Source organism: Cyprinodon variegatus, unplaced genomic scaffold, assembly GCF_000732505.1.
Source record: "Cyprinodon variegatus isolate N-32 unplaced genomic scaffold, C_variegatus-1.0 Scaffold186, whole genome shotgun sequence".
Classification (NCBI taxonomy): Eukaryota; Metazoa; Chordata; class Actinopteri; order Cyprinodontiformes; family Cyprinodontidae; genus Cyprinodon; species Cyprinodon variegatus.
The window spans coordinates 326,287-352,736 of record NW_015150639.1 but is presented as its reverse complement, the minus strand read 5'-3'; the positions used below and the strand labels follow the sequence as shown (position 1 = coordinate 352,736).

Below are 26,450 nucleotides of genomic sequence, written 5' to 3'. Positions count from 1 at the left end.
AAATTCTGACCCCAGCATCCATAAATCACGATTCATCAGACCAGGCAACATTTTTCTAATCTTCTATTGTCCCATTTTGGTGAACCTGTGAGAATTGCAGCCTCAGTTTCCAGTTCTTAGCTGACAGGAGTGGCACCCAGTGTGCTGCTGCTTTAGCCCATCCGCCCAAAGGTTTGTTGTGTTGTGCATTCAGATATGCTTTTCTGCATACCTCGGTTGTATCGAGAGGTTATCTGAGTTACCGTTGCCTTTCTATCAGCTCAAACAAGTCTGGCCACTCTCCTCTGGCATCAATAAGGCATCTACGCCCACATACCTGCTGTTAATTGGATGTTTTCTCTTTTTCTGGTTATTCTCTGTAAACTCTTAATAAGGTTGAAAATCCCAGTAGATCAGCATTTTCTGAAAAAACTCCGACCAGCACTTCTAACACCATCAACCATGCCACTCAAAGTCACGGAAATCCACTTTCTCCCCACCCTGATGCTATACAGATCAGATTGATCATGTATACATGTTGCCACCATGAAATTGGCTGATTAGGAATTTATATTTAGGAGCTGTTGGACAGGTGTACCTAATAAAATGGTTGGTGAGGGTATCTTAAACCGTTTTCAGATGATATATCTTAAAACCTCTATCCTTAGCAGTAAGAGACCAAGTCATAAAAACATTACATCAAATTAATAAATATCATACCAATAGAGCATAAACATATTTATGGAGTGTTGTCCTGGTCAACTTGCCAAATGGATAGATTTTTTTTTTCTCTTTTCTAAAAATATTTAGTTTCATTGTGGGAAGAAAGAAAAAAACTTAATACTGCCCATGACACATTAAAAAGCAGCATTAGCTTAGGGATGTGGTGGAGAGTTCTTTCATGATGATACAAAAGGTAAGAATCAGATTGTTTTTTCTATACTGAAGGATTTTTAGTTGAATTTGAACCTCCTGGCTGACTTCCCTGACATAAGGCACCTGGCATGAGTTTGAAAAACATCATGCAATGACAACATGACCAGACAGCGAGGAAGCTCTGTGTAAATGAACCGGTGCCATCTATGGAAGTGACCCCGTGTCTAGCTGGGTTAAAGTTTAATGTCCTGAGTTTGAATGTTACCCTAACCTCTGTTTTGCACGCAATCCCTCTGCTAACCTCTTCTAATACCTAAGCTTTTTAAACTGCAAAAACTATAAAAATGTCATGAAAAGGTTATATACCCTAACCAGAAGAAGCGACCCGTCCAAAAAACACAACCTCCATAAAGAAAACCAACTTCCCTTCCTGCTGATGAAATTCGAATCCACAGACTCTGGTATTCTGGCATAGTTCATCAGAGTTCATGTGTTGCAATTGCAACAGTGGGGGTGTGTGAGCATTTAGTAACAAGCACATAGAACAACTGATGTCATGACTGTAAAAGCATCTGATTGTCTTGGATGACTGCAGGGAGGATATTTGGAAATAGTTCTTACAAGGCCTTTAGTAAAAAAAAAAAAAACGAGTTTAAGAGAAAGAAGATAGAAAGTCTTTTATTCAAAAGTAAATATTTCAATATGAAAGTCCCTTATTATGAGACTAGAAATGAGTATTTTGGACTGCATGAAAACAACACAACGCCTGTGATCATACATAGTGGTGGCAGCATCATGCTGTGGGAGAAGTTTTTCTCTAGCAGGAAAGCTCAGCAAGCCAGAGGCTGAGGTGAGCTGGGGGTGGAAGTTCATCTCTGATTACAAAACCGACCCAAAACAGGAAGCAAGCTATTCTGAAGCACACTTAGATGCCTTCAAGCATCAAACCAACTAAATTAAAAGGAAAATACATTATTGATGTGATCTAGTTTTTTTTATTTTATTTTCAATTACACTCAACTTAAAACTGCAGCCAGGTGCTTGGATGTACATTTTTGATGCACACTTGAAACCTTTAAGTAAGAAACAGACCCCAAATAAAAAATGTTAGAAAATATTTTATTTACAGGTCATTTTTCATTCATTATCTCCTCAGTACATATGCATCCAGTCGCTTTGTCTGCAAAAAGGAATGGATTTACTGATAGAAAATAATTTCACATTGAAAAATTAGAGCTCAACCAATCTGCTGAATCTAAAGGCTCAAAAGCAAGTTTGGTTCAACAATTTAATACAAATGGAAACGGCATGAGGGATTATATATATCATACATTAAGTATGTACAATATGTTTAAAAACATTGAATCTTTAAAAAAGAAAAGCTTGACATTAGCTCATTAAGGCCTATTCTAGAGCTAACATCACCACTGCTCTGTGCCCTCTGTTAGCTCACACTTACTTTCTCACAGTTTCTAAGCAGTGAGCAGGACCAGAATAAGTTACAGACACTAATCTGATTTCTGTTTTTGGATACAGCTGATTAAAACGAGATAGCACCTTCCCCCTGATGCCAAAACAGAAAACGACTGCATAGTTTTTGCGCGCATGAGCATTCATGCATTTGTGCGTGTTCACAGAGGTATTGATGCGTTTGCGCACTACTGCTAGTGCCGGCGGATGGTTGTGAAAAAATAAGTTGCACAAGAACGCTGCTTTAGAAGAGGCTCGGAAAAACCTTTCCCTTTAAGGCACGTGAATCTTTAGGTGTGATGAAGCATTCAGAATTTTTGCATTAACCTCATCAACCGACGGTTTCCCCTCTCTTTCTGTTAGTCATCAACACTCTTCTGCAATAGGTGGTAGTTTCGTCCTGAAGTTGGCAGACAGCTCATGAAAAACTGTTCAGGCTCTGTAGTAGCTAAATGACTGCACCACAAATTAATCACACAGAGACTGTCTAGAAACAGATCTAAAACTTTTTGTCTTCTCTTGATTTTCCTGTTCCTCTCCATCTTCTGGTTAATTGACTCATTTCAATTCATTATTTAGCCATCTTTGATCCTTCCATTTTTCTTCACAATTCCATGCTTGCCCTCTTTTCCTTTTGAACCCTAATACAAGTCCTTGATTATCTCCTGTAGCAGAGGGTGCAGGAGCATGTCCACCTCGGTCTTCTTTAGCAGCTCGATGAGGTGCACATGGTCGGTGACAATCTGGCGGAGGTCCGTCATCTTCTGGAGCAGCTTGGCAAACAGCTGCAGGGAGTCTGGATGGTTGAGCTTCAGTTGGAGCTCTAACGAATGAAGCACTGTCTCCTGAAGCTGCTCGATGGGTTTCACGTTCAGCAGGCCAGGCCGATCTGAATGGGTTGCAGAGAGAGAAGAGAGAGAAGGCATAAATTAGTGACCATGATATTTCTGACCCTATTAAAACTCTTTCTGCAAAGTATTTGTACACCTTCAACCCTATTATGTCAAGTTACAAAATAAGACATCAAGTACAATAAATGCTCCATAGTAAAAAATAAAAAATGTAGGCTTGCTTCTCTATTATATCTTCTCCAAGGACCATAAAACTTCCATTAATCAAATTAATAGTCTCCTTGTAAGGCATTCAATATAAATACAGTTATTCTATGTAGGCCAAGGTTCGTTAGACCAAATTAGTAAATAAGGAAAAAAAAACAAAACACGGCCCGCAATAATATGGAGAAGTTTAAAGCAAATAATAAACTAATACCCCAAGATGTCCCATGGCGCAGAACTCTGCTAAGGTAATGAGCATGCAGAATGACCATCCATAGGAAGGCAGGAAAGGAAAGCATTATTTAAAGAAGAAGTCGAGACATTTTGGAGGATCTAACCCATCGCTTTTGAGGGGGAATCACTTTAAAGGGTAACCACGAGTTTTGTGCTTCAGAATACATTCTTAAGGGATGGGTTTCAAGAAGAAAGCCAACAAGGCCATAGAAATTCATGTTTGCAGTTTCCCACAACCATGTAGGATAAACAACAAACACAAAGAAGCAGAAAGGACTCAAACTGAACTTTTAGTCCTATCTGCAAAACAATGCAAAAAAAAAAAAAAACATCTTCTTGGTGAGACAAAGTGGTGGCAACATTATGCTGTGGGGATGTTTTTATTCATCACGGGTAGGAAAGTAGGTCAGAGTAGAAAGAAAGAGGAATCAAGCTAAATCAACAGCCGCCTTGAAGAGGTTGCAGAATACCTGAGACTGGTTTTAAAAAGTCTGAGAAAACTGAAACTTGAAAGGAGGTAAACAACAACCGAAAACCAATGTAGGTGCAGTGGAAGTTTCTTTGGAAAACCAATACTCTTATTCCCTGTAATAAAATCCAATGTAAAATCCAAATAGGCTGTATTAAAAACTGATAAATAGTTAAAAGTTTCAAGTGGTATGAATATGTTAGTCAAGTATTTTAAACCTAATAAAAATACTAGTGTAGCTGAAATCAACTTTGGCTTATTACCTAGACCTAATTATCGTATTTCAAAAAGGTTATCAAACTATAATCAGTCATTTGAGTTAATAATTTAGCTCCTTGCTGAATTCTAATCTTAATAATGTCCAAAAGTCAGATTTTTATCCTGCAGATCTACGCTAATAACCAGTAGAACTGGGCATAGGACTCTGTTCCATAGTAAGGGGCTGACTCGTTACTCCAAAGTCATGCTTTGAATTCATGATGTTTACTTCTAAGAAACTGAACTCATGAGTGTGAGGATAGAAGACCAAACGTTTGACGCCTCTTCCCACCTGTACTTTTCCTTTTACTATAAATGTTCCCAGTTGGTGTAGAAACGTGCACAAGCGGGGCTTATGTGGTCGTCTGTGAAACCTCACCTCTCATGTCTTTTCTCACCCATCACAAATGCAACCTTTGCAGTTATTGATTCTGGTATCTTTTGATGCACTTTTTTTGTTCTTATTGAAAAAGATCCCTTTATCTTCAACCAGTTAGTACCTTAATAAATCAGTTAAGGCTGCCTGGTGATAGCGTGTATATCACAGAGGGCTGATAAGTTGTGGACAGGAGACACCTTAGTCACACTGGATAACTCTTTAACATTAAAAAGAAACATTGAAAAGAGATAACAGATATATTGTAATGTTTTTAAAACGTATTGTATGCACAGGAAGTGGTGTGTTTTACTCTGGACGGGGGTGTAAAAGTGAAGGCTTTAGTCGTTTAAAAGGCTGTAGTGTGATTGACTTATTGCTTTGTTCTGGGATCAGCAAGTCTAAAAGTGTCCTACTATTTCTAGGCTTCACATAAGAATAATCCAACCATGAAAAAGTCAACAAAATTGAAAACGTAAAAGAGAAACATAATGTTATAAAGTCAGACCGTCTTTTCATAAAAAAAATCCTCCAATGAAATCAATGAAACACCTTGATAAAACGTGAACACTCACCCCCACTGAGAATGATAACAGCTAGAAACAGTGCCATGTCACTGTCGTCAAGCTCCAGCGTGTTGAACTTGACTCCAAACTCAAACTTTGGCTCCATCATTTGACAGAAAGGTTTCCTGAGGCTCTTGAAGAACTCCCGTGTCATAAAAATTTGTCCGTAGGAGATCAGGGTGCCGTCCTTGTTCATCAGAGGCGACATCATGATGATCAATACTTCAATCACTCCATACTTCAGCAACGTTACCTGAACAAAATATCCACTGGTTAGAAAGGAAAGATTTAAGCATGGGTCCATAATAATATGACTTATCCAACACAATGCTAAGCCGCAGAACTTATTAACTGCTTGTTAAATTTCAAATATAGATATATACTTTTTTTTTTTTTTTGAGATCTTCAGCATATTTGCCAGAAATGCATATCCAACATATGTTTCAGCAAACCTCTGATTAAGCAGAATGAGGTGTAGTTTAGAAATCTTGTTCAATAGTAAATCTGTCTCATGTAATATAAATGCACTTATTGACTACAGACAGATCCATTTTGAGACTCATTATATTTATATTGATACAATTCCATATTTTTTATTAATATTAATCATTAAATTGCTTACATTTAATAAAGAAAATGACTCCTTCATTTACTTCCTTTGTTTTAATAAATTAATTGAACAAAACATTTATTTTACAGTATATCTGTTTGCTAAGTCATGTTACAAATTACCCTACAGTGGTAACTGCAGTTCAATTCATCCTCGCATTGGAAAATGGTGTTTTTAAGGTTAGACTAAACTTTAGCTAATAGGAGATTTTAATAATATGACATAAGACCAAAGCTATTATATGGACAAATCTCATTATCTTAATCTGCATTTTGCTGAAAGGAGAGTGAGAAAATCTTAATAATGCATTTCCTAAGTGCCCTATGCTACCCTAATCTGTGAGAATTTGTTTGTTTTTTTTGACTGATGCGTGGCTGCAAAGGATTTTTCTCACTTGATCATTGAGATCCAGGTCGATGAATCCAGGGATGCTCTTGGCAAACTCTGTGACTTCTCTCACAGCTTCTGCTGAACGTGACTGATAGCTCTTGAACAAACGTAGCTCCACGCCGTCGGGTGTCATCCCACCGATCCCGCTCCCCAAAGATCCAAAGTCTGACCCTGAGTGGGCTGCTGGGATTCCTGAAACTTTTAGAAATCAGAAAAGAGCTGCATATAACACCTCTATAACTGAAGAGTAAAGTTAATAACGTAGCAGGCTTCGTCTCACATATAAAATGGTAGGCAGTTCACTGAAAACTGCTCAGGCTAGTTTATCCTTTTTGCATTGATGGTATTTATTTGAAAGTGAGCTGGCAGGAAATTAGGTTGGGGCAGGGGGGAAAGACGTGCAAAGGTTGGCAAGCCAGGAATCAAACTCGAGACTGCTGCAATGAGCACTGAGGCCGCCGTATTCTGATGTATTCTTGCCCCGTGAATAATCAGTCTACCACCACTGCTCCTGCTATCCTAATGGTTAATAACATTTCAATCTGAAAAAATCCGATTCTTTTGACAGAAAAATGATATTATTTTTACAGGCCATATTTGGTCTGTCCCCATAGTAAAGTGGGTTAAACTTTCAAGGGCAACATCCACTTTTTCACCTTCTATAAAACTAGGTTAATGATCTTATTTTCTAGATCCATTAAGGGAGAAATCTTTAATGTTGCTATTGGTTTTCATAAATACTTTTTTTTAATGAAATATAATTTAAGGGTCTATCAACCATGGCAGACGCTTTCTGAAAAAATGCTTCAGGACACAGATATGTTCTTGCTCATCCATCCTCACAATTTCTGTGCCTAACAGAGGTTATAAAATTGGTGGTCACTTTTTAAACCTCTGTACATTAAGAAAAATGCTCAAGAAACAATGATTCATGGTTAAAATGTTGTGACCAAAGGCTCTGTCATATGCAGGAATGGTCCTACAATGGACATCAGCATCTGGTCAATTAAATTGACCAGATTTTCCTTAAATGAGGTGAAAACCTTAATTTCAGTTGTGTATTTTGGGCTAAACACGTTAAGTCTTGGACTGTAATTCCTGGAGCCGAGGTTTTTATCTTGGTTGCATCAGGAAGGGTATCTGGTGTAAAAATCTGGCAAGTCTGAATGACTCGCTGTGGCGACTCCTAAATATAGGAACAGCCAAAAGGGCACACTACAAAATATTGAAATCTAAATAACTCATTTTTTCTTAAATTAGGTGTTTTTTTTTTTTCTTGAACTGTGGCTGTAAGTTCGACACTTTCCCAATGGAACAAGACAATTTACATTTAAAATAATGATTAAAAAAATGCATTGTCTTATTTCTAGTTCATATTATCCAATTATCTTAAGAGCAAAGGTACTTATTCCATTAGCAAATTGTCTTATTTACCTGCTAATTTAGGGTAAATACGGTTAATTTAAGAATGTTTTACTTATTTCTAGATTGTTTTTGCTGTGTAGCATTACTTAAACCTGATCTGTGGAGAATAAAGTGATAGCTTTTCTTATTGCTTTTCAGAAACAAACTTTGGGGATGAAAATAACAATATATTTAAATGTATATCCTCCAGGGATATAAACAATTACAGTTAACGGCAGTTTTATGGCTGAAATCCTTTTCTATGCATCAGAAGCAAATATAGGCAAATATACATCAATTAAAAGTTCTTTTTAAGTTTATAAAGATAAGTCTTCCTCTGGTTCTCTGGTCTAGCTTCTCATCAATGTAAAAAAAAATATGCTCTAGGTTTCTACTCCTATTCATAGCTGTGAATCAGAGAAGTAATTATTTGTGCCTTGAGTAGTTAAATATAAATATGAACAAGCTTGTTAAAATTAAATCAAAACAATTAAACTAATATGTGACTTGTTGCATGCAGAAAGCGCATGTGGTTAAGAAATGAGGCTTTGTTGTGTTTCATTCAAACAGCATTTTAACCCATAGGGCCTTCAATTAATCCTTCTTTTTTTTCATAATTTCTTGGCTCTACTAACCTCCGTGTCCAACTGCAACGGCTGACATCTGCTTCTGGTGCTCCAACACTGGTATTTGCTTACAGTTGATAAATTGCTCCCCTTCTATTAAAGACTTCATATCATGAATAATAAAAGGCTGTAGAAGGAAAAGATTTTTGCAATTAGGAAAGTGTTGGCAGGAAATTATAAAGCCAAAACAAATGGAAAAACAGATAAAAAAAAAAAAATTTCAATGACTTTCTGCTGATAAAGCTGAATCAATTCTAATAGGTTACTTTGGTTATAGTTCATTCCTCAGGCTTTAATGAGAAGCTCTAATATGATGCAGAAATGGTAAATCTTTGCTTAATCCCTATTACTAAATATTTGTTAAAAAAATTACAGCAAGGAAACATCTTTTCTCCCACCTGATGTGGACTAAAACAAAACATTTTACCAAAGACATGCAGTGACAGGAAGATAAACAGTACAATCCAGACACTTGAATGTTTCTGGCTCAGGATAGTGTCCCATTCTGACAATGGGGAAAGAAAGCCGGAAAATGTAAAACTGTCAAAAAAATTAAACAATCAATCCCAACAGCTTTAAACGACTTTAATGACTCTTTTTTTCTTTGATGGGGAGATCGGGAGAGCGCAGACTGACAGACAAATGGTTGTAAAAGAAAGCATAGCTGCCTTGGGAATGCAGAAAAAGGACTGACCGACCACTCTGACTTTCCCCAAAACATCCAGCTATGCAGAAAAACGGGAAGAGATTTATTAAAAATGTTCCAGAAAAAGGGTCAATTTCTCAACCACTGAAAAGGGTCTGCTGGGAACAACATTTCCATCAGGGTTACAAAACAACTGGAAGCTGGCCTTAAAAGTTAACATGGAGCAATTATCTGGTCTGTCTTGGCCAGAAATGTGTTCATTCTGAATGCACCTCTTGAATTTGGCTAAAAACTTTGGTCTTTTCAATTTCAATGAGACAGATGCCCCAGCTGTTGATTTAGTGCGACCGAAGGAAAGATTCAACTGATATGAAGCAGTGTTCAATATTTCCTGGAAAAATCGTGGTCTTTCTTATGTCTGATTCCTAACAATTTTCAACAGCAGCATAGTGCAACTTCATTTATAGGAAAGAAAAAGACTGGTTAAGTAAAACATTTTTAAATTTTCTAATTCACTATTGATTTCCATGAATTCTGTCAGAGCTGTTTCTGAATGAAAGAGTTAAGTCTCCAAAATACTGACACACATCGCATCTCAAGAACTCCTCCTCCTCATTCAACAAACTGTCATTCAAACTGGAGACTTTCCTTCAAAATGTTTGTCTTGTGTGGACATTGCATTTTACACTGACGCCAAAGTTGAGTGTTTTTCTGACACTATGCCGCTATTCCTTGACTTTTCACTGAATTCTCAGCTAATTTTCCTTTTACTTTTACACCTTTTTGTTTTATATCTAGAATGGGAATAAATAGAACTATAGCAAACTACAATCTATGTCATTTTAACTAAAAAAACATGTTCACATAAGAAAATTAGATTTTTTTTTTTCTTGACTTACGACTTTTTAGTAGAACAACTATATTTCTGCATTAGTAGTTAACCGTAATAGTTTTTGTTATTTAGATAAATGTAATATTTGTTTTGGTGGAAGGGATTTCACTAAATGTGCAATTATCTGGTTATAGGACATAAGCCATCCTTAGCCACCATCATAATATTATCAGAAAAATGTTCCGCCAGCCACTCTACTATCTACTATTAAGGGTTTCTATAAAAATAATAAAACCTATTAGCTTCGTAGCTGCAGTAAAACTCATATCTTGGCCTTGGAGGTTAGAAAATGTTAATATTCCACTAAAGGAAAAAAATCCTCCTTTATTCTAGGAGGTACGTAATCATTTCGTAAATGAGCAAGGAGTGCCATAAACAAAATGCTGATTCAGTGTCATATGGTGGCTATTGTTGTGGCGAACAGTCATAACAAGCCGAACAAAGAAATACAAAGCAACCTTGAGGTTATCAAACTTTATCAATAGAAAAATAAACTGCAGAAGCTACAAATGGCAAAAACAAGCATAAAGAATTGCTTCAGTCTTAATTATATGGTTTTAAACTGCTCTATTTTTCTATATATATAAAAAACAGATTCAGATTTGCTTTGGTTTATTCATAACGTGGTAACATCTGCTTTAAAATCCACTGGACATCTAAACTAAAAGCTCTAAAAAACATTTTAGTTTATATGTTGAGTAAAAATGTTATAAGGTAGTATATATATGAAATGGCAAATAAACATCACTTTGTACTTTTAGTTGCACATGGTAACTAAACCCACCAGCCAACAGATCTTTAAATACTAATCAAAAACTTCAAAGATTCATGGTTGAATGACCTAAGAGTTAAACAGCCTGGTTTTGAAGATATAGAAAAAATAAAGGTTCAAATTTAAACAGATGTTGTGCAATCCACAGGGAATTTAAGGATTTCATTGGAAATTTAAAAGATTAGATATGTTTACTGTATAATAATCTTTCTCAGCTTAAATGGTGATCTGTTTGAACTAGCAGCTTTTAACTGTCTGTCTGAAATTTCTGTAAAAACACATAAGAAGACAATACAACATATAATTCTCAAGCTAAGCTGTGGAGGAGTCCGTTCACTGTTAGATTTAAAAGCCTTTAATGAAAACAATAAAAAAAAAAACTAGATTGTGATTTTTTTTTTATTGCCATTAAATATCTTCAATGTTTCAAGTGCAATTTTTTAGATGTCGTAATAACTCTGGTCGTTTAGCATTACAGTCAGCACCATCCTGCAGACTGTAAAACAGCCTCCTTGTTTCCCCACCTTTCCAGTGTAATCTGAGAGATTTTCGAACAGCCTGAGCAAATAGAAACCAGTTTATCAACTTTTTTTCAGCTCAAGCAGCGTTTAAATCTCAGAAGTTTGAATTTAACTAAACTAAGGGCTGTGGCATGACCACAGCTCTAGTAAATATATTAACTAGTCCACTTGTAAAGTTCAAAATCCTTTTTACTTAAAGTTTTAAAATGCTCTTTATTTTTTATTTCCACTGTGGCTCGCATTTCCCAGATGAGAGCATAATCTTGACAGAGGACTGGCTCAACAGTTCACATTAGCGCCGAACAGGAATGTGGTTATTTTAGAATAAATCAAAGAAAGTCAAAAACTTAAAAGTTAGGAGAACATATAGTTCACTTGCAGGTCAACTATTTTTTTCACCATTTTCTCTGTCTTACATGTCCTATAAAGCTGACTAACTGGCAGTTCCATCAAAAAGTCACTGATTTTACTGGGAAAAAGTAGGGAGGAAATCTTCCAGCAATTCTTACCACTTTCTCTCCAGTCTTTCCAGAGAGGATTGCCCTGGCCTTGGCCTTGGTAAGGGGAAAATACTTCAGATAGGCCTCGTACAGATGCCGGGCCAGAGCCCTTAGATCTGCAGCTTCTGGGTGCATGTGCTCTATGTCAGACGAGAACTCAGCCAGCAGTTTCTCCTTCTCTGCTTGGGGCATTCGGCCAAAACGAATAGCTGGTAAAGGGAGATAGAAATGTATTTTAGACCAACTACACACCAATTATGCAATACATAGTGTAGACCATTTAAAAAGGGAAATAAAGATAGAGGGAAATGAGTTCTAAAGAAACTACATTGCAGTACATTGAGTTGAGAAGCAAAAAAGTGAAGAGCAATGCGGCGCTGGAATGATAGATTGGCTAGAAAAGAGCACTCGACATCTTGAGCTACTGCATTACTGTCTGTCATGTTCTGTCAGCATTAGGGCTTTCAGGCTTAAACCCAAATTCTAATGACTCAGAGTTAAAAAAAAAAGAAAAAAAAAAAGCCTTTTTTTGCTTATAAACATTTTGACTTGATTTAAAAGCTTCACCCAAAGCTTCACCAAAAATTATCATTTATTTGTCACCAAAAATACACACATTAAAAATGCATTAAAATTAAATCTGATTAGAATTAATAGAATTGCTAATAAATAGAGAAATAGATCCTTTATTAACCCATTGAGGTACATTACATCCGCGTCATTTAAACTTTGCATTTATAAAGGCTACATAAAAAAAACAACTCTGCAGGAACTGTATTTGTTGGATTTAAGTAATAAGAAAATCCATAAACTTTACTTTAACTTCCCTTTTTATTTGATTACAGCTAAACCTATATTAAACCTAAATTCATTGCACAGAAACTTGAACGTATTAATACTCAGGTTTGCATTAATGGTTTGATGTGTGCTGTTGTAACACAACAGTTCACAAAGTAAAACAACTTTAAGTAAACAGGAAGAAAAAGAAAATTTTACAAAATAAGAAATAATATTTCTAACTAAATTGGCTGCACCCAGACAGGACTTAGCAGTGATGTGAGTTAAATCCTTCAATGATTAAGTCTCCTTGTCGATATCAGAGAAAGGATAAATCAGCAGATATTACATGATATATGGTCCTGTTGAGCATTTATGAGGTGTGTCTTGTAATGCATTCCAACAACTTCTGCACCTTGATAATGCATTCCTAATTACATTTACACAACTCACTGAAATACCTAAACTTATCTAATCTCTTTCCCTCTCATTTTTCCTTCTACTGCTGTAAATGACATTACAGCCGACATTTAAAACTATGCAAACTGAAGAAAAGGAGGCCAGACGGATTTTTATTAACAACATGAGAGCTCTTGTATTTAATAATATACAAAAATCTAAATTCAGTATCATGGTGGGTTTGTTAGGATGACATGCTATTCATGTTTCAAAAACAAAAACAATACTATAATACTACTACCAATAATACTAATAACAAAACAATGAATTGCCTCGTTTTCTATTTTTGTGGTTTGAAAGGGAGGTGAAATTATTTTTATGTATTCAAATCAAATATAGATATTTTCAATCAATTCATGTCACATGATGCATTGAGGGTTTTTTTTCAGTTTAAAATAAGCTTTTATTCTTCCCCAAATCTAATCATGAGGTGAAATCTAATGCTATGGCGTGACAAAGACGAGACGTTTCAATAAAGGTAGAAATCATTAGTTATCCCTCGCCTCCATTCAGACATCCACCATTCTTTAGCTGCTGCTTTATGCGATTGTGAAATATAGAGTGTGTGGTTGATGCACACCTTGGGCAAATCAACACAAAACCAAAGTGGACCTACCTCTCTCTGGGCAACAAGCCTGCTGCAATGACACAGCATGTTGGAGAAACCAGTTGAAACTCTGGGCTCTGAGATGTCAATCATTGATAAAACAAACACCCACACTGTAGTTTTCAAAGCTGTGGCTGTAAACTTGTTAAGCAACATGAGGAAGATATAAGCGTATAAGGAGGCATAGTAACATGCTAAAAAATGTTTGTGGGAGGAAACAATGTTTAAGAAAAAATGTAGGGCTGTTTTATCATCAATGCTTCATTTCATATTTGCTAAAATTTATATTTTAGTTGATTTGGAGCCAAAATCCGTAAGTATAGTCCCTTCTTTTTACAGGACAGATGGTGATTTAACATTCTTACAGAAATAAAAATCTATTTTAGAATCCCACCTTTAAATGTCAGGAACATTTAGGGTCAAAGGTCAGGGTCCTGAGTTATTGAAAAGTATTAAAGCCACAAACTGCAACTCGAGCCCTTAGCCTATGAAACCAAACTAAACATATTGCCCCAAGAAGCGCTTAATTAACAGAGATTAATCGTTCACACTGATTTGAGAAGTTTTCTTCCTTTTTAATTGTTTCTGTTTATTAGCCTTTAATCATTTGTAATATTTTTTTTGTTAAGCATATTGGGATTTTAGTAAAGTTTATTTTTTGTCCACCTCAATAAAATCCCTTTCCAACTATTTTAAACTTTTAGATGATTTTGTCTTTTTTTAAGAGCTATTCTTATTCGGATAGAGCTGACAGTTTATCAGCATCTGCAATACTTGAAGTTAAAGTTGTTCATTTGTTCACATTGGGCCTGTCTCAATAAACAAACAATCAATCAATCGAATTATAAATATATATCACTTAGTAAATAGAAATGAGCTCAAAAATTTATGTTTGCATGATTGTTTTCCTTGTTTCTCCATCTCTTTCTTCTTAGAGCCAGCGGTGTATAGGCCTCCACTCAATGCTTCCCTTATTGCTTCCATGGTGCTGCAAATGCAGCACAAGAGCCTAGAGACCGGGGAGTAGCAAGCTAGAGAAATGTTGGCTCAGATTTGGAAAAACAAAGATCGTATTTTGTTTCAATGCTAAATGTGAAAGATGCAACTTGGGAGAACTTTGGATTGAAACCAAATAAAAATTATAATTTCTAGCATCTAATTCTGGGAAAATCTATCTTTAAACAAAGTTCTTATCAAACCTAGTTAACATGTCCAACCTGTATCTTCCAGTTGAGGTTACATTTTGGTTTCTATTCTGACACGAAATCTGCTTTGATAATAAACCTGTTTATATTAATAAGTCTGTTTTTTTTTTGTTTTTTTTTTCCCCGCTTAGAAATTTAAGTGAGCACAAACAGCAGTAAAGCGGGTTTCGAGTATGTTTATGCATTCTACATGCATGCAGCACCTATCTTCTCAGGCCAATAAAGTATGAGATATTAGTCTGGCAGGGCTTTATCACTTAAGTTCGCTGTTGTTTCACAGCTAAAGAGTTGCTGAGAATTCTCAGAACTCACTGAGGCCAAAGAGTTAAACAGACTGAAGCTGGCACACCCAAACAGGTGCAACAAAATGGACATGAGAAGGAAGGAAATAACAATTGAGCGCACCTGAGCCACTTTTACAGTTAGTAAATAAATACTTGGAGGTGGAGTCCGTCAGGCTTCAGTAACCAACAATGGCTGCCAAAATAGAAGCAGTAGCTAAGCACGGGTGTGTGCATAGCATTGCTTTCCACATGCTGCATCTATGTTGTGTATTCTGGGTAAAGCTGATGTCTGAAAGGCTCCATGTTTTACAGAGAAATCTCAAATTATGCAAAAATTAAACAATATGCGTAAAGGAAAACAAGAAGAAGGTTGAGAAAAGTTTAGAAAGGTAATCAGACTTAGAATAATGCAACTGTTAAGACAAACACACTAAACCTGTCATACATGCAGAGACATACCATGAAGAGTTAATGGGATGAGAGCAAGACAGTGTGTGGGAGTTAAAGAAAAGCCTCATTGCTCTGCCCACACTAAGAAACCTGTTTTGCAAAACAAGTTTACATTGTTGCATTTGCATCCAACCTCCACATCCAGTCTTTCTCTTGGTGAATTTGCCTCATTCCTAACCCCATTTCATACCTATATATTTCACAATTGCATTCACTATATAATTGTTAGGTATCTCACACTTAAGTACATATCTTCACAATAGTCAGGGCTATGAGATGTTAAAATATTTTTCAATTATATGTTTTCAAAGCATGTACAAAACATCTGAAGGATGGTTCTTAATTAAGCCATAGTAGCCTGCTTTTCTTTTCTTTTTTTTGTTGTACACAAAAGCTATCAGATATAAAACAACCAAACCTGAAAATTCACAAAATGGGATAGATGGCCAGTGCTTCATTACTGGTTTGGAGTCCCTTAATAATTCTAAAATGAAAAACATATTTGTTGAATTTTGACCCACTCTCACTCAACATAGTATTGCTATTTATGTATTTAATTTAGTATTTCAATATATTTTTCTATTGCTGCATTCTTTGTCCATCCCTCCTCTTTATTTCCATTGTTTTCAGGGTAACATATCAACCCTTCCAGGGAAAATCCAAGGTATTCCCAGAAGAGATACATATGTGGAGCTAACTTCAGCAGCTTGCAGCTGGTATCTTGTTTCTTCACACATGGTTTAGATCTTAGCAGAGATTTGGTATATAGGGTGACCAGAATATAAACAGTTTTGCTTTTTGGCTCAGCTCTTTCTTCCCGACGTTAGACCAAAGAGATGCTCAACCTATATATCCATTGTTGATTATATATTTTTTGCTCCATCCTACCATAACTCAAGACCAGTAGATTCTATATCAGAGGTAAAGACCAACCCTCAACCCAGAGGTATCAGTTGAATTTTTTTTGCCTGTACTCCATTAATATAGCAAATTTTCCTTATCAAAATTACAATATCCAATTTCTTTCCAATTAATTTCTTCTGCAAGGACATACTGTTTAGATCCAGGGTTTTACTCGAGTCATTGCCTTGAATGCAGCCTTGTACAAAGTTCATTGACGCAAAACTTGACTGTTGCATGGAAAATTGCTTACTCTCCGATATATACAGGCACAACTTTCTCTTCCTGTCTGTGTGGTAGCAAACCAACTTTAGGCATATTACTACCACCTAAAGGGCTGTTGTTAGAAATTTAGTGTCCAAAGCTTGGTTTTTGCTTGGTATACCAGTGACAACTGCGCTGCTAAATTAGTTAATTTTTGGCTTCAATGCCTGTACGGACAAAATTTCTTCACTGCCCACCTAGGAAAATGTGTAACTACGTTGAGCGATCTAGGCAGAAAACCATGGCAGGTGTGCAACACCTGCTTCTGGCAAGGGTTTGGGAATATACATATCTGAACACTTCCTTTGATTTAGCCCATAAGTACAACACTAAAAACAGATTGTGATAAAAACCCAGGAAAGAATTGACTGTTGCTCTTGGACGTCATAAAGAAGCTTTGAAAAAGACGTAAACAGCAGTGTATTCTATTTCCTGGTGTAGTGTTATGCTGTCAGCTTCTAGTCGCTGCTGAACATACATGTCTGGAGCCAGCATTCTGTCAGAACAGCATACACTGTAAAATCCTCATACAATTAGGTTTTATCTAACCTAAATGAATCAGAACTCAGTCATAATTTAAGCACAGACAATGTTTTTTTTTATTATTTTAAACATGAAAATAAAATGTATCCAAATGTAAATTTCCGCACATGTTTTTTTTTTTTAACTACTAAAGTAACTTATTTTAAATGAATATTGACTAATATGGTTTTAGCTATTGAGGCTTCTTCTCTGAACATCCCAGAACTTCAATCATGTCTGGGCGTTTCTACATCCAATAAATAACAGTAAAATCAAAGATGATTTTCTTTTTTTAAAAGTTAAATAATCATGTTTTTGCTGGTCTGTACACTGCTGCTACAATTTAATGTCGGAATAATTCTCTTTTGCGCATGTACGTGCATGTGTATTAGAACAATATATACTGATCTGACAGCTTATGCTCTTCTGACAGAGCACCGGGTCGTATGTGTGCCAAGCATATCCCAACCTTAACTATGGTTAAATGCAAAGTGAGCAAAATTCCTGTCCGTCTGAAATTTGGGATTATACTGGAAATGCAAATGACTGTGCATAATAACCTTTTAAAGCAGAGAAACAAATAGATTTTCTTAAATGGGAAAAAAACAAAACAAAATCAGACAGTTGGCTGGGAAGATGATAACAATGGAGCTCACTTTTGCAGCTGAAGTTGTACCAAGCACCTCACATGACTTACCTGTGTTTACTGATAAAGTCCTCCCACCCACATAGTTATAAAAACACAGAAAGCAAAAATTAAAAAGCTCTGGTGGGGTTAGCTGCTGACCACAGTCTCATATTTGAATTGTCTTTAAAATGTATCAGGTAAACTGAACTAGCAATGTGAAATGAATCATGAACTAAAGTCTGCTATGAAACCCAAGACCACAGAAGAAGCACGTAGCAGCATATAAGACAGTGGGGTGGCTTGCTAGAGACATGCCACCGCACCTTGACGACCAAATATAAAGCAGTGTGGCCAGCAGAGAGTACACTGTTCTCAGGGAGGGGGGGGGCTTGGGGGCAAGAGGAGATATAAGAGGTATTTCTTAGACCACAGGATCAAAACAGATCTGTCTTTTTCTACATACAAGCTCTCTTTTACAGTCAGCATGTAACTTGGTTTCATTCATATCTGTGGGATACATCAGAAAAAGAAACAATAGACTGTATAGTGTATTTTTTCATATAATTATTAGGCAGTTTAAATATCAGATTACCATTAATTAGAGATAGGAAGAATACCCAAACCTTCTGCTAATGCAGGAATGGCAGTACGCCGGGGTTAAAGATCATAGTAAGTACTTTGTACTCAATTTCTCAAGCTCTTAAACTGATCATAACAGCAGGTCTAATATAATAAAATGATTGAAGTCATCTGAAAACTTATATTTAAAAATAAATACAATAAAAAGCAAAATTATTAATAACATATTCAGATAGAATTAACACCTTTCCATTTGTTTTTGTAATTTTTTACTTAAAAACACACCTTACAATAAGCAATGTACATATCTTAGAACAGGGTTAGGTACTTACAGTGACAAAAAATACAAAACACTATTTACTTTATATTAATTTGATCCCCAAATGACACTGAAGGCTCAGTAGACTGAAAATACCATTAAAACAATTATATTTTGTACCAAAAAGTTTAGGTCTTAGTCTTAAAATAAGTTTAGTCTTATATTCTAATGAAATAACATATGAAGTGCTGCAAAATTTAATTTCCCTTTCGGATTGATAAAGTATTTTTGACTTGAACTAAATAGAATAGAAGCAAGATATTTATTTGAAGCAAGTGTAATGATGCTTTATAATATTTCAAGTAAAAATCAGAGAAGCAGTGTAATAAATAATTCAGTTAAAATACTTCTAAAAGTGCCTCTTAGTTACGTTACTTAATAAAAGGCACTTTTGTGACAAAACTGTTAAATATGCTAACTTTTGTCGCTTCATTATTTCTTAGGTCTGTTCCTTAGGTTTAATCATAAGAGAGGCATTTGGGATACACATTCTAATGGTGCTGTTTTATTTTTTTTGCTTGCCTTTTTTGTATTGTTTTAGCTTGCTGGGACCTCCATCTAAAGACTTCCCTAATTGTCTTTTTCTATTTTTAAATAATTTCTTTCTGCAAAAGACTGAACAGCCTTTTAGTCAGTTCTAGATTGATCATTAACAGCTATAATGGCTTATCTTAGATCACTGCTGATGTCATTGCTCTTTAAGATTGTGCCGACATAAACCTGTGCACTCTAAACTAGCAAATTGCTAAAACTCTTGTTAAAAAAGAGGCCGTCACACCTGCTGTTAATAACTTTATAAAGCGCAGCTGATTAGCCGCACCTATTGTTAACTTTCCATCTCCACTTCTATGGAAACTGAGAATTCACGCTTAGGTTTTCTTACACATGCACCATGATTCACACTCAAACACCTTGTTAAGATATGTAGCGTTTTTATTCAAAAAGAGACACCATCTTACCATTGTGTGACATGCCAACATTGAGGCACTTCTGGAAACGGCAGTATTGGCATTTGTTACGGGACTTCTTGTGAATGCGACAGTGAAGATCGCAGTGATCATACACCAATTTTAGCCTGATCGTGCGTCTGAAGAAACCCTATGTGACCAAAAAAGACAGTCATTAGTGAAACAGTAAACACATATTTCACGGTAACTTGGAAAGAGAAAAAAAAAAAAAAAAAGAGTAAACCATTTTTTTTTTCAGATGACATCATATTTAAACTGCAGGTATATCAGTGGAGAGTAAATATGTGCTTTAGCCTTTGATCTGAGGGGAAACAAATCATTTTGCCAAATTTATTTATATAAAAGTACATTGTATTTCAAGGTGTGCTTTCATCTGATTAATCTTAGTTCAAAAAGGTCATAAGACCTGCTCTTATCTCATCTATTAAGTGCCCTATCATGGTTTAACTTCAGAAGCACACACCAATTCAAACATTTTTCTGTTATGATTTATCTATTTACTTAATATACACTCATAAACTAAAAAATGGAGAAAAATCATCACTAAGTATGACAAAACACTGAAGCTGCACTGAAAGAATGTGATGTGAGCTAAGAAAACCCCCTCTGAATTCTTTGGGGAAGCTCATCTGTTTTGACATCCAAAGCACGATCCAGATGTTGCTCTTTTTTGATCGCAGGTTATTTAGAGAAGGAGGAAGTTAAAGGGGGTCAAAGCCTCCGCCTCAATAAAGAATGTTTTCTGTTTTGAAACAATTAAGGGATTGCCTGCTTGGCTGACCCCCCTCTTCTGGTAAGTGTCCCGTGAGACTTTGGGAGAACAATAACCGCTGTAAATCATTTTCATTCAGGCAAGTGAGGTATGATATGACTAAGGGGCATAAAGACATATACCTCCTGTACTGTAACAGACAAAAATGTTTTTTTTAATGCTTTTTATGTGTAAAAATGTGTATGTGTATGTGCAAAAGGGATTTTAGATCTTGAAGGGATTAACCTTGTTAAATAAAGGCTAAATAAATAAAGAAAGAAAGAAATCTAACAGGGAAGCAAATACAGAAATTACTTGAATATAGAAATAAATAACATTACCCCCACAATGCATCTGGTACTCTAGAAAGGCAGAGTAAATTATCTATATACCCAAACTCATGATATCTAATGAGATAGTTTAGAGATCATTGACTCAGAGTAAAACCTTTTTTTTTTCATTCCATTAACCAAACTTAACCATTATACAGAGATTACAGCTAAAGCCCATGGACCGCTATTTTAACGGGTGGTCATCTGGGAACAACAAAAAAAGGCCTTTGTTTAAATATAGCTCAGTAGAGGTCACTATGATGCATATTGGTAACAGGTCTAAGCCGGCTTTAGTCTTCACCTTCAATGCAGTGAAAAGGTATTTTACTGTATTTTATCAGATCCAAGGTAAGCAGAGTGATAAAGTGGTTATTAAACTTAGAAAGCTGATACAGATTCTGTTCATCTCACCTTTCCCCTTTATGGTCGTGAGCTCTACAAATGAAGAAATCACATTGACATGACGGTGGGACTAAGATCTAGCAGTTATTTTTCATTTTCGCTTTTCACTTGGTAGCTTCAAATAGAGAATTAAGAAAATTAACAGAGAGTGTAGTTTTGTCTGACTGCAGGGTGTCATCAGATTTCTATGCTCCTGAAATACAGGAGCAGAAACTTCTGTTTCTCTTAAAAAAAAGGGGAAGCAAACTTTCTTTTTTCTGCAAAGTCAAAGTTAGCCCCCCTTACCGATGTATGGAGCACATTGAAACATCACTCAATGTTTTAATTGAAAGGTGTAAAAAAGCAATAATTTTTAAGTATCAAAAATATAATTTCCTTATCATCATAAAATAAATGGAATGGCAGCAATCTGTATTGTTAATTGTGGAGGGAGTTTTAAATGCTTAAGCTTTAAACAATACAAAACATTGTTGGTTGAGAAAAAAACCCACCCCAAATAGAATCGAACAGAGAGATCACTTCAGAATGAGATTCTAAAAAACGAAACTGGGGTTTGACCTCCAAAAAATTGTCAACAGTGTTTCTTGCTTAATGTGAAGTCTACAGGGACGGCATTTCAAAATAACAACTTTGCAACTCAAGGCCTCACAGCAAAATCCTCCTACTGGTTATCACTTGTATGAACAGTGGCTGATGTGGGAAGATGCATAGATAACACAAATTCACAATGAAAATCTTTTACAAAACCCACATATCTGAAGTACAGTAAAGATAATAAGAGCTATCTAAACCACATAAACTTTTGACATCGGTGAACATCTGTTTCAGTTGCTCCTGCAGATTGCGTTCATTTTATGACATTAAACAGTTTTTAGGTAATAAAACTGTGGGTTTTTTTTGCTGAAACTTGGTTGTTTGTTTGAAAATGCAGGTGTTTAGATTAAACAGGATGTGGGGTCTTTGTTGTTCACTCTGACTGATGCTCAAGAACATCTTTGAAGAAGGGAACCCCCTTAAAGATGTTCCAACTGACAGAAGTAGCTGAGTTAATTGTTTAGTTATGCTTTGTTCATATAAAATTATTGGATTATCATTTTTTAAATAAAGAAATCATTTAAAAATATATACTAAATAAATTTGCAGTTGATAATAATGACTTATGCCACACACTAACTAAAACGACTACGTTTTCGTGCAAAGAAATCAGAGCAACAAACCAATTTAGTTTTTTTTTTTGTTTGCTGTCTGCAGTTTAATCCATACAATACCATCTTAAAATGACAAAAGAAATACAGTTTTTTATCATAATTTAAGATGATTGAAGTACTTTACTTTAATGGGATACGTTTTCTATTGCCTTAAAGTAAACCATAACAAGTATAAAAGAACAAGGGACATCTATATGGGTAAAAATAAAGTGGGATTTTGTGAAGATTTTCTGTAAAAATATAGACTTTTTTTTAACCAGGTTCAAAGATTAGAAGAATTAGGGGACTAAATTTAACTTACAGGTACATAGATTCTAGTCTGCATACTGCCTTTCATGCAAGTCTCATTTCAAACCTGTGAAACCTTCTTGGAACCAAAGCATATGCTGCATACCAAGTACTGCCGCTGAAACTGAAAATCCTTCTCATTTATGATTGGAACACAGTGTCATAATTTGTAGTTCACCTTCCTATAATGTAAAAATATTTCAAAGAAAATGGAAATATGTCTGACACCTCACCCACACTCTATCAGTTATTTATACTCTATACAGACAGCACAGACAGATACACTGACAAAGTTAAAGGGGCAGGCTCGTTGTCTGCAGAGGCAGATGCTGGCGTTGAGTGGAAAAATGCATGGGCTTGTGGTTAGAGTGACAGACATAAAAAAGATAGAAAAATGCCCACTTCTCTCCGGGCATAATACAATTATCTATTCCACCGACATCTAGCAGAAAACACAGATAAGCAGAAAAAGGAAGAGACCAGCGCAGCAGCAACTTAGGAGGATCATAGATGAAAACTGTGATACAAGTGAACATTTCCTGTTTTAGGGTTTTGTGACTGAAGGGGTTTTTTAGCATGCATTTTTGCAAAAATTTTTTATGGTGCTACTGTCCAGAGCACATCAGCATCCAACTGTTTACACCAGAACTATGGATGTTCCCACAAACTGAAACAGCCTTAAGATCTCTAAGAATTAGAAGAGATGGGACTAGTGCTGCTGCTAGGTGTCACAACCAAACGGAAAAGTACACATTCTTACTTCATTTAATGGGAAATATGAGGTCCCTTCATTTAGGGGGTTAATGGGAGAGCAGCCTTGTTGTGTTAACTGAGACATGGCTAACTGTACTTACTCCAGACACACAAATAAATATGGATGGTTTGAAGTTATTTCATGCAGACCAAATTATGCACAGCATTAGAAAGTGAAGGTTGGGTATTGACAGTTTTGTCCTCTACAATAAGAAAATTAACCCGCTAACTATATATCATGTTGTAGATAATATTAAGGGTGTATGCTTTACAACAGGAGTTTAAAAATGTTGCCAGGATAATGATGAATGTACCCCCTTGGCTGCAGGCACTTGAAATGTTTACCACATTGTTATCAGAAGACTTAAATCCCATCATTTAGGGCCCTTTTCTCATGTCAAAAGAATTTCTTCACCTTTACTCAGCATACTAACTCCTGCACCATAAAATGACCTGAACAATAAAATGTTGAACATTTTGTAAGCCAGCCTGATCACAATCGGAATCGTACTTGGCAGGATCAATATAAAATTGTGATCTGACTCAGAGGGGTGGTTTATGTTAACTGACAATCTGATAAGTGTGCATTTGAACATTTGACACGATCAAGCTATTCTGAATGAGGCAAGCTGACCTGAGTGTGTAAATGCCCTCTGCACCAATGTAATATATTTCTGCTTTGAGTGGTTAGAGCCTATGGCTAGATGCTATGAGAATAACCCTATCGGTACGTTTACATGTCACATTTCTAGCCTAATCAGCCATCTCATTCCAATTACCTATTTCCTTATTAACAGTACCATCCAGTTATTTCTTGGGTTTTAATCTAAATACATTTCAAATATGATCATGACATTTAGTGCTTCTAAACTTAGCCACTGACAGCATTATAAACTCTATAAAATCTATACTGACTACTTTAGCTTCTGTGTGGATAATTAAAACAAAATAGTCAAAAAGTAAAGGGAGAGCTTAGCCCGTGCAAAACAAACTCAGAAGGAAGGGCAGGGATAAAGGAAACCTGTGCAGAAAGATGTTCAGCTGCAGCTGAACATCTTAGATCCAAACTAAACCCCCAAGCCTAGATCTCCGACAGCTTGGGAGATCTAGGCTAGATGAATGACCTGAACAGGTTCTTCAACAGATCTTATCACACAATCCTCCCTCCCCCAGCCGTCTGCAGATCCTCCTCCTTATCTTCAATGATGGTCCGCTTATTTTCTGCTAAACTTCACTACACTCAGCTGTAATGTCCCACGCTATTCATTTCAGAGGCTTCTACCCCGCATAATCCCCCAAAAATTCCAAGGTGTGAAAGGCTGCAGGTCAGGATTGCATCAGCCCCAGTCCCTGAGGTGCTATGCAGACTAAATATGTGGCACCATGGGATACATTTTCATCATGTGCATGAAGCTGAGGAAATACCCTATCTCTAGAAGACCATCTGACCACTCATCCACAGGGCCCTCAGGAACTAAAGGGTGGTAATGATGGTAGCACTGAACTTGCACCTCTAAAAAAATTGCGTGTGTAAATAATAAGAGGCACAAACAGGTTTGGTTTCCCAATTAAGTGAGAAATCTGTAAAATGCAACAGAGGGATTTAAAGACTGGTGCCAATGTGGTGGTAGGTACCAGCAGGAGCAGACCCACCAAAGTGAGATCTTCTGAAGTGTGGGTGGTCTGACTTTGGTTGCTTTAGCTATCATCTATAGTGCATGGAGCATCGACCAATATTCAATGAGAGGAGGAAGGCCAGCAGTGTCCAAGGATGCCCTCTCGACCATTCAGGAGGTGGGAGACACTATTGGGCAATCCCGTTCATTCAATGCTTTAAGTTTTTTCTGCATGAATTTATGACCATTACTGTTCTCGATTAATCAAACAAGCGTTCAGATCCTTGCTGTTTTTTAATCAGCTTTTATTTGTTGTAAATAATCTAGTTAATTTTATGCAAAAATCCATGTGTTGTAGCTTATATTTATTACATCCTCCTACACAGAAGAGCATTCATTTTAATGCTATTTTTTTTTATAATTGTCGAATATTATTTTTCTCCTTTGGGTAAATTTGCTCATACAGCACAGTCTAATCTTTATTCTGTTTTAATTAGACCTTTGTGTGTATCTGCATGCTTCCATATTCCTTACTAAGGCACAAAATAGAAAAATTGGACTCTGGCATCAAAGGGTTCTAGAAGCTCTTTAATAAAACAGGATTCTAGCTAATTAAAAATTGAACCAAATGGCTTTTAACTGAAACACAAGCTCATTTTAAAGTCTTTTACATTGGCTCCCAATTAATTTTTTAAAATTTATTTAAAAATATGTTTATTTGTTTTTAAATGCCTAGCCTGGCATTATCCCACAGTATCTGTATGATCTGCTCAAGCTATAGGTTCCCTCATGCTCACTCAGGTCAGCAGATCAGTCACTGTTGGTGGTCCTGAGGTTAAGAGGTGACTGAGTGGTTTCAGTCTCTACCTTCAAACTGTGGAGTGATCTACCTTTGCAGATCAGACAGGCCCACTCACTTCCTGTTTATGAACCATCTCTTAAAGCATATTTTTTTTCTCATTGACTTTTAACGCAGGTTGTATTCTTTTTTACATCTGTGCTTAATATCTCTCATTTTTTTATTTTAGGCATACAGCACTTTAACAAAAAATCTAAATGAAAAAAATTGGATTGTATTCAACAAAATTTTATTCTGCCCTGTTTAATTAATTTCAGTGTTAAGTGAATACTTAGGGAAGGACGCTATCCAAACCAACCTGGCTTTATTCAAAAACAGGATTATCCTCCTGCTTAATGATGAATATGGTTATTAACGATATTTTTTTACAAACGTAAATTCAATTTTATCCTCTATAATCAATTCTGATGATTTCTATGATTGTACATCCAAAAATCAATTAAGTACATCTTTTCTGATGATGGGAAGTACACTACAATATTTTAAAACGCAAAAATATGAGAAAAGATGGCTTTAAGGGTTACAAAGCTGTAGCACATTGAGATTTCAGAAAACGATAGTCAGAGTGATTAACCAAAAATATAGTTAAAACTAAGCAAGGAGATCCTTCATAGAGTGAATGAATCTCAGCACTG

General features: G+C 35.9%; 1 protein-coding gene across 2 annotated transcripts in view; it reads right to left on the bottom strand.

Annotated features, from left to right (window-relative positions):
- Nucleotides 1-1,599: 1,599 nt before the first annotated feature.
- Nucleotides 1,600-26,450, bottom strand: part of pparg (peroxisome proliferator-activated receptor gamma) — a 58,401-nt gene continuing 33,550 nt past the window's right edge. The window contains exons 4-9 of one of the 2 annotated variants that reach the window (XM_015379176.1): nt 19,598-19,736; nt 11,654-11,853; nt 8,323-8,440; nt 6,288-6,481; nt 5,293-5,536; nt 1,600-3,214 (exon numbers count right to left, since the gene is read on the bottom strand). In XM_015379176.1, the coding sequence (XP_015234662.1) occupies nt 2,967-3,214; nt 5,293-5,536; nt 6,288-6,481; nt 8,323-8,440; nt 11,654-11,853; nt 19,598-19,736 (1,143 nt within the window). In that variant the 3' untranslated portion in view covers nt 1,600-2,966. The remainder of the gene's footprint in view (nt 3,215-5,292; nt 5,537-6,287; nt 6,482-8,322; nt 8,441-11,653; nt 11,854-19,597; nt 19,737-26,450) is intronic. The other variant, XM_015379177.1, reaches the window with a different exon arrangement.